The sequence below is a fragment of the Aulostomus chinensis genome, chromosome 16, assembly GCF_037954235.1.
Source record: "Aulostomus chinensis isolate RoL2024-O1b breed Wild chromosome 16, RoL_Achi_v1.0, whole genome shotgun sequence".
In the NCBI taxonomy this organism is placed as follows: Eukaryota; Metazoa; Chordata; class Actinopteri; order Syngnathiformes; family Aulostomidae; genus Aulostomus; species Aulostomus chinensis.
This window is the reverse complement of record NC_141335.1, coordinates 21,268,341-21,277,179: the sequence shown is the minus strand read 5'-3', so window position 1 is coordinate 21,277,179 and position 8,839 is coordinate 21,268,341. Positions and strand designations below refer to the sequence as shown.

The 8,839-nt window shown below is 41.6% G+C and overlaps 1 protein-coding gene across 1 annotated transcript; it reads right to left on the bottom strand.

Annotated features, from left to right (window-relative positions):
• Positions 1 to 3,341: 3,341 nt before the first annotated feature.
• On the bottom strand, positions 3,342 to 7,916 carry ccnj (cyclin J). The gene is made up of 6 exons (XM_086180360.1): positions 7,740 to 7,916; positions 7,415 to 7,505; positions 6,315 to 6,525; positions 5,940 to 6,239; positions 4,832 to 4,991; positions 3,342 to 4,571 (listed from the first exon to the last, which is right to left on the bottom strand). The coding sequence occupies exons 2-6, from the start codon at positions 7,481 to 7,483 to the stop codon at positions 4,217 to 4,219; spliced, it is 1,095 nt and encodes a 364-aa protein (XP_086036486.1). The 5' UTR covers positions 7,484 to 7,505; positions 7,740 to 7,916; the 3' UTR covers positions 3,342 to 4,216.
• Between the last annotated feature and the right edge of the window lie 923 nt (positions 7,917 to 8,839).

The window sequence follows — 8,839 nt, the reverse complement described above, 5'->3', positions numbered from 1 at the left end:
TTTTTCAAATTTACCACAAAAGTCCACTGGGTCTTGAGGACGAACTGAAAGGTTTTGGAAGTTAAAGCTCAAGGTGACTGTGACATGTCACGGTGCAGTGTATCTTATTGTGACTGATTTTTTTTTTTTTTATCTCCAAGTACCTGGATGACATCATATTGCCTCACCAGAGGTATGTGCTCTCTGAGTGCCCTCTAGTTGTTGATGAGTTACAAAGAATAAAGCTTTCACACTCTCTCTGAATACAGACAGCATCCTGCAGTATCAGACCATTTCAAAGTCGATGTCCAGCTGATCTCCCATCTGCAGACTCTCAAAGTCAGCGGATGAAAGTGTTCCAGTGTCAGAGAGAAACAGGCCAACACCTGACGTGGAGGATTCATCTGCAGTTTAAACTTTAGGCATCATCATGAACAGCCAGCAAGAGACAACCCGTCAGTATTTACCTTGACCCCCCAGAGGAGGGTGTGCCACACAGCTTTACAACTTGTTTTATTTTATACCTCTATTTTGAATCCTGTGGCATTGGTCAAACACAAGCTTTTGTTTTACTTGATGAAGTGATTTTTTTTTAGTAACACTTTTCTGTACGTGAGCATATAGTTTTAGTTTTGGTCACGAGCAACATGACAAAAAATCCCAAATATCAAAGAGTGTACTTCCTCTTGTTGTCTTTGAAAAGTATAGAAATATGCATAAAGATAAAAACATTTGCCTACAAACCTTGAAGGAGTCTGACTTCCCAGTAGATCAGCTTGACATGTCAGGCTGCTTGCATCCTCAGTTGTTTAGGAGCCGTCTGAGTCTCTGAACGTGACTCATTCTTTTTGTGAGGACGATTTAACTGAGGTCGAACATTTGTTCGTGCTTATTCTGTTGGCATCTGAATGAAACAATTACTCACCAGTTTTGGGCAAAAGCAGTTCTTTCAGGGGTACTTGCTATTGTTTGCTCTGGTGATGATGAATAAAAGATCAAGTTTTATTACAAAAACAGCTCAGATTTTCAGATCCTGACCAACAACAGGCATGTAGCTGAATGTCTTCTTTGAATAGAGAATATATCACATCCAACGCTGTTATTGAACCTGCATATCTTATCAATTTCACGTTTTTATTACACTGTAAAATCAGTGTTGAGCTTCAGACTACCCTTGTGGAAGGACTCCTTTGGCTGTGGGAATTTAATGTATTTGGTTAGATAACATCCAGGAGGCCTATAAAAGTTCATAAATCATCCACATTCAATCATCCAGCTCTGCCAATACAGCAGAGCAAGACAATGTGCTATAAGAGGAAGAAAATGGATGGATGGATGTTTAGCTGTATTATTCGTTCATTCACTGACTGGCAGGTTTGGGTAGACCCCAGTAGGACAGAGATAATCCCTTTTATTCCTTAAATCATCATAATGCATACAGTATATCTGATGATGATCACAAGAACAATAATGATTTATTACGTTCAAGGAATTTTATGAGGAGAGGATGTTTTCTTGTAAAACTGAGAATGAAGTGTATAGAATTATGCCATTTCCTTGTTCATGTTTCTTTTCCTGCAGCACCCAAAACTTAAACACTCATATGTCAAAGGCATACTCATTGTATTTTCCAGCTGCTGCACTAATACATAGTGAGTAAATATACAGCTGAGATAAAGCAGAGTGCCACAAAATCTTGGTCCACCTACTGATCTGGCATCCATGTTGATATGTGCCGTGAGTGAACAGCTTGTTTGGGAGGGGGAACAGCAAGAAGACTCATCAGTCTGCTTCCTCCTCCACAGGAAGCTCTCTGCAGCGCATAATAACATCAGAACACAAATGTTATTATAGCAGGTCTAACCCATCATGACACAGAGGAAGGAGAGCTTTGAAAGGTTGTTTCCAGGCTTGACCACATTGTTTTAAACCGCAGGGATTACAATTAAGATCTGTCATCATCTCTGCAGTTTAAGATGAATCAACTATGGAGAGACGGACACGGTTCGTGTGTTTTTTTTTATTATCATTATTTCTCCGCTGTTGCGGGAGTATTGTGGGCATTAGCTATAACTCAGAGGTATAATCACAATAAATATTTATTTTCTGATTCCGTTTCAATCCCATTCATGAGCTAAAAATGATGGAAATTACAGGTTTTATTTTGTTATACTCACCAGAAATCAAGGCTTATTCCAGATACTGTTAAACCTGGGCACCTTAGAGGAACATACCAGCAGATTAAAAAATATCTGTTCATCTTCCACCAGAAGATAGAGACCCTTCTCTCCTCTTCTGGGTGTCTCAGTCACTGACTTACTTTCATTCTCTTCATAAAACATACTTTTATCAGAAAGCTTAGGCTGCTTTTATATGAGCTGCCTGTTTATTTCATTAGGTTTTAGGTTATTTTTGATTTGAAAGTTTTCCTTTTTCTATTATCTCTCAGACTGATGGTATTTATGGATTTTAATCCGTGTGATTCCACATTTTAGGATGCTCTGATTTCCACGTAAAGGACTTTGTACCTGAGAAATGTGCTGTAGAAAAGTGTGTTATTATTATAAAAGGGAGATTGAAGGAAGTTGAGCCAAGTAATTTCAAGTAATTGTTACGATACATACCTCAGGTTGGTGTGAACCCACGGAAATTAAAACCTGTTCTCTGTATATGTTGGTTTCAGAACAATGGCTACCTGCCCAAGGGTGGGGTAAATTAAACATGGAGTCAGGGCAAATTGAACCCTCCATGGGTAAAAACCACTACTTAAAAGTCAAGCATCTCAGATAAGTTTAAGTAATCCCTTAATTCTAACAAAAGCAAAACCACACACTTTTACATAAACACATATATTTGTGTCCGTTCGTCAGACCCTTATCAATTTAAGTAAACTTTAAAACATTATCTTGATTTTTTAACCTTATAAAACTGTCAAAGGTGCTTTGTATAGGACATAGAAAGTTTGTGGCTTTGCATGGAGAGACAAACTGTTTTTATTGCTCAGATTGTTCCAACATCACGATCACCATCGATACCCTCTCCATAGGCTTCAGACAAAGTTGAATTGAGTATTATGAAGTGTATACGCAGGTCCTCGTGATTACTTTTATTCACGGTTACCTTTCAAACAGGGTGGCTCATTTTACACATTGACTCAACTCACCGCTCTCTCTCTCTCTCTCTCTGTAATGTAGAAATTATATATTCCCTGAAATGTCATTGAATAGAAGATTAAGCAGAATACATTTTTATTTCAAGTAAACTGCCTCCAAAAAATAACGAATCTTGCTTTTCGTTCCTGTCGTCAGTGTTTTAATTGGACTCTTGATGTTGCTCAAAACACTTCATTGCTGCATTCAGGTGATGCAACATGACGGAAGTATTTTATTCGGTGGCAGAGCACATACAGTACAGTAGTGGTACGTAAGAGTTTCACAGAGAGTCATTTATTTTTCCTATCATCAGTCAAGTGCCTGCATTTTATCAGGTTGTCTACAGTTGAAACCCCGCAGCTGCACAGAATTATCTACAGGCACCAAAACCACTCCTGCAGAGGAGGATTACAGAACTGAGCAGATGAAATCAATAAGGTTGCTTACTGCTACCCATCTGGGCCACTCATGGCACGGCTGAAATGTGTCAATAATTTGAGGTAAGAAGGGACATAATACATAATAGTTCAACTAACAGAGATTTGTATTTTATTTAAAACTATCATGTTAGTGCACAGCACTGACTGAAATCCTCTGTGTACAGAAGAACAACAAATAAACTGACATCTAGAGGACTGCATTCTTTCCTAGTTTTACAAAAGAACAAAAACAACAACAAAAAAAGTTAGAGGTACAGAAAACTTACCCTTAATTCTCATCCACCACAAACTGACAGAAATCCCTTTGCTCTTACTGCCCTGTTAACTTAGCGTAGCAACATCAGATGCCGTGGCTACTGGGACGAGTGTGTTCTTTGGCTAAATCATACAGTAACACTAGTAGTAGTTCAGTGGTGCAAACTCGGCCTCTAGCCAACTCACAACATTCATACCAAATATCTCAAATATCTTGAAAAACAAACAAACAAAAAAACAGAGCATGCATATTGCACATTGCGTACACCTTCTGGTTCAAAGTGCTGCACCAATCTCATCAAGTCTCTTCAAATTAAAAACTTTACATTCAGTGTAATTCTTTTCTGTCCCAGAGGAACAGATCACATCACAACGTAATCTGAGAATCCATCATCTGTCGAAGCATGGAGCAGGGCAGCTATAGTGCATGCTGACTTGGTACACCCTACTGGGAATGTTAGACTTTGGATCTAATGAGGAGGTCATGGCTGGAGCATTGCCCTGTGGAGGGGCATTCAAGGCTGGCAGGCTGGTGGAGTTGCTGAGGTAGGAGGTGGGTCGGTGGTTGGGGGCCAGACCTTGCTGTGGAGCCTGCTGGGAGTACTGGATGCTGGGCCGGTGCAGGTACTGGGCCACTGAGGCTGACTGGCTGGAGTTGTGGTAGACCGCCTGGCCCTGCTGCTGCTGCTGCTGCTGCTGCTGGCACTTCTGCTTGTTGGCCTCTTTGACATCACTGTCATGTGCACTGGACAGAAAAACAAAGAGTTGCACTGTTGATTAGTGAAAAGATTCAGTGTTGATCAGTGTAGCATGAAATGTATAGGCGTCTTGCTAGGCCTGTGTGTTCCTATTGTCCTTATGCAATGTGTGTGTGTGCCCATCGATATCCTATCAGTCACCACCCTCAGAAACTGCTGTGCACTTAACATCTCTCACTGATTATAGTCATTTTTAGTAAGTGTAAAGAATGATTCAGTGTAATGTCAGCTACGGACAGATACATACATCAGTAGTTTCTCTGCACATGAGACTAGGCTGTCCCATGTGTAGCCTGTTAGGCGCTGGAGTCGGGGGGGCCATGTCGGGGACAGGTGGAGGACAAGGCGGGAGGCCGCCACACATGCAGCGGCCACCAGTGACGGTGCAAAACACAAAAACACATGATCTAGAGGAAGACAGAAAACACCATCGAGAAATAGCAGAAGGAAAACTGAGGAAACAAGAACTGCTAGATGTATGGTGAAAACCAACCAATATTCTTAAAGGAACACAGCTTTTAGAAGATACACCTTTTTGGTGTCCTCCTCTGAACCGGACAGGAAAATGGTTACTCTTCTCTCCTCTGTGCGTATATTAGGGAACAGTGACTGGCAGAATGCTAGTTAGCTCCGTGCAATGAGTGGTAATGGGTGGAAAGTGTTAGCATATATAAGGTTTAGGATCTTGGTTTGTTCAGAAATCCTCTCATACAAAGTCAGCTATGATTGATAGCAGCAGTCACTCATCTAGTCAACAAATACTTTATTACAATGGGGTATTTGATGTGTAGCTTCAAGTAAATGCACCTGGTATTTCTACCAGGAAAGTAGTCTTGGCTTTGTGTCTGATTCTACAAGTACACTGTCTTGTAATCGTACAAGACCCTGGCAACACCCATTCTGGAGAAATATTTATTTGATTACTTTTGACTGAGGTATGCTCACACTTGATTCTGGTATAAAAACTGAAACAACTCCAACTGTGTGTGATTAGCCAGAGTTGACCAACTGTTTGTGACTCACTGGTCCAACAGTCAGTCACAAACAGTCAAAAATGCTCATTGCATTTTCTTTCAGCTCAGTGTGATGTTACCAAAAGTGTTGTTTTCATCTACAAACAGTCTGGAAATGCATATTAAATACAGTGCAATGATAGGTAATGGTAAGCTGCAATTGATCTTATTTAACGTAATTAAAACAAACGTGGTGTGCTGCTCATTCATCAAAATAGTTGTTGGGTCTGTTTGTGCTGTGTCAGCATCTAATTCTGGGGCCCAGCTGAACTGCTTCACTTGTCCTCTAACCACAAATCAAGAATAATAAGAATTTCCAACGACCGATGAAATGGGACTTACCTTGCAAGGAAACCTCGAGGAAGTAATCAGCGTATTTTGCCATGTAATGTTTGGTTTTCTCCAGCCAGGTCAGTGGCCAGCTATCATGGAGATCTCCTTCATGGACCGCGATGGACAGGTAGTATTCGATGAAGTGAGCCGCAGTGGGGAGGTACAAGTTCCACTGGAAGGTTTCCAGCAACAGCAGCTCCATGTGCAGTAAACTCTGCTTTGTCAGGACCAGGTTCATGGAGCTCATGCAGCCCAGGCTGTTCAGGGTCTCCAGCTTAGGCACTCGGTCCTCTCTTTCCTCAAATTTACCTGCAGAAGCGGTGGGAAGCAGAACTTTACAAAACATGGTAGTCCAGAAGGGACTTGATATTAGGGAACACTTACTGGCCAGAAGAAGACATGACAGTGAGACCATGTGAAGCTGCTGCACTGTGACATCATAGCGGTCCATGAAGAGGTCCAGCAGGTAGACAGCGAGGTGTCGGGCTGCCGGACACAGCTGGAAGCGGTTGCTGACGATGGCTATGAGGTCTGCAAAGTATCGCCGGAAGTTGAGCTGAGGAGACTGGCCTTTGAAGGAGGGCAACTTGAGCTCCTGTTTGATGAGATTTTTAGTTTGAGGCGCACGCAAACTCACTCCTGATGGTTGCTCAAAGTCAGTTTGCACCCTTAAAACTACTATCAATACTAAAACTTTACATTTAATGTGAGAGTTATTTATTCTCACTATTATTCTTTTAGGCTTGAATTATACATGTTGACTGTGACAGGCACATTTCTGAATGAACGTATTATTCTGCAAATAAGTCCTGGGAGTGTTTGGCAACAGAGGTCACAGACATTTTCAAAGCAACCACATGAAGTACCATGATTAGTATTTTGGTAACAATTATGCCAGAATTTTTTTTTTTCCCCATTACTTACCAGTGGTGTACCATTCAAAAATGTACCCAGCTGGAATGTTAAGCCATATATTTTTTTTCACCTTTCAAATTAGCATTTATGCGAGAAGAAATAGCTGTCTTATATTATCATTGGAGAGAGTGAAGAGGAGCCCCGGCAGGGTCCACGGGAGCCCCGGCAGGGTCCACGGGAGCCCCGGCTGGCCTCTCTTGGACTACCACTGGTTGCGAACTCCAGCTTTTTATTCAGTGTGGTTGTGACTCAAAAAGGTTGAGACAACTCTTTTGGAATGCTTCCATTACATACTTTGGCCCCCAGGGTAACACCCCCCCCCCCCCTTCCTGAAACTCAACACATTTCGGGGCATTTATGACAAATTCTAATCACAAAAATCATATCTAGTCTCAGACATCTTATCATGCATGAAAAAAGGGGGGGGGGGGGGGGGGGGTGGCGGCATTTATGTCAGCAGAGCAGAGTTGAATACTGAAAAGACTACAGACACACTTTCAAGATAGAATCACGACACCAGAATCACACAGCTGTTGTTCATGCGTGTCTTGTTCATATGTCCCACTCGCCTTGTAGCGTAGCGCCTGGTAGATGTCTGCAGCCAGCTGTCCTTTCCACCATTGGTCCTCCAGCTCCATTAGGACAGGGCTTTGGAAACCTCTGAAAGGACAAAGACGTGACAGGCGATCAACGCCGATCGTTTCAACCAGACGATCTTTCATACAGGGACGGAAAACACATTTTAGTGGGAAAAACTACGTCTCTGATTGTGGGACACTTTTACAACTTCATGCAACTGTTAGCAGACCAGGACTGGCCAGCGTGCCGTTCATGCAACTTTCTCCAGGCAGCTAGGAATTAAAGCTTGGTAACTGTTGAAGAGTGGACACTCACCCAATGAGCACATTCAGTGAAAACTGCGGCCAGTTTCACTTAAGGAACCTTCAATATTGAACTAGCCGGACATGCTGGTTTACTGGGCTCATAGTTGTAGTCAGTGAGGTTCCACGCGAGCTCAGCAAGCACCGTTGCTGCCTTCACGTGCGAGACGGAAACTGCAGTGTCAGAGAGAGCCGCTGTCCTCAAAACAGAGACGCGGAGCCGAGCTTAAAGCCTTAATGTGGGGCTTGACTGGTGACAAGCACGAAACCGATAGCGTGACGACAGATTGGCATTTTCCTTTAAGTTTTGCTTCACGGTTACATAAAGACTTAGTGTTTTTATTGTGTCTCCTAAAGCACAGTGGCGCACAAAGATGTCTGGTACGGTCACTGATTCATGGAAAAAAAAAAAAAGACACGAACATTCCCTAAAAGTTATATTCAAACCAGGAATAGACAGGAAGATTGTCGTCCAGTCCTTTCGGTGGAGTCCTAAACCTTCCAATTGTACATGAAAGCATCACGATCACTGCCAGCACTGGTAAACTGAATGGGAACTTAGTCACTGTTTGTTTGAATTTTATTTGAAATGAAGAACAGATGCTTGTCTACTTCCATGCCAACCATGAAAATCAACTTCATCAGGTAAAATTCCTTTATAATGTGGGCTGAAATTCATTCTTTTACGATTGTGTTTGCTCGAGGATGCAGGTGCACAGGTTTTATGAAATACATTTGCCACATTTTCAAATATCTTTCATAAGTATTTTAATAAATCTGTAGATATGTTGAGTAAAAGAACAAAACTATAATCATTGAAGAAAAAACATCTTGTAATGATTAATCATTTACCGCTTTAAATGAATCTGATTTTACTTTCTTCTGGTGCCCATCAAATATTCATCGCAAAACAAATCAAAGCCATTTTTGAAACGGATGAACAAAGAATACATACGTTTGAAAGACTGAAAGGACTAAATCTCATTTGCATTTTACTTGCCTGCGTGTTGACTAGAACTGGTAGAAGAGACCATGTCTCTCCTGCACTGGCTTCTCTGCATGGCTCCCTGTCAAATTCAGAACAGAATTTAAAATTCTTCTTCACACATACAA

Excerpts from the sequence above, each read along its gene's own strand:
- ccnj (XM_086180360.1), bottom strand. The coding sequence starts at position 7,483 with ATGGAGCTGGAGGACCAATGGTGGAAAGGACAGCTGGCTGCAGACATC. Across the intron at positions 6,240-6,314 it reads GTCATGTCTTCTTCTGGCCA|GTAAATTTGAGGAAAGAGAG; the intron begins GTAAGTGTTCCC and ends CCGCTTCTGCAG. Across the intron at positions 4,992-5,939 it reads CCTCGAGGTTTCCTTGCAAG|ATCATGTGTTTTTGTGTTTT; the intron begins GTAAGTCCCATT and ends GTCTTCCTCTAG.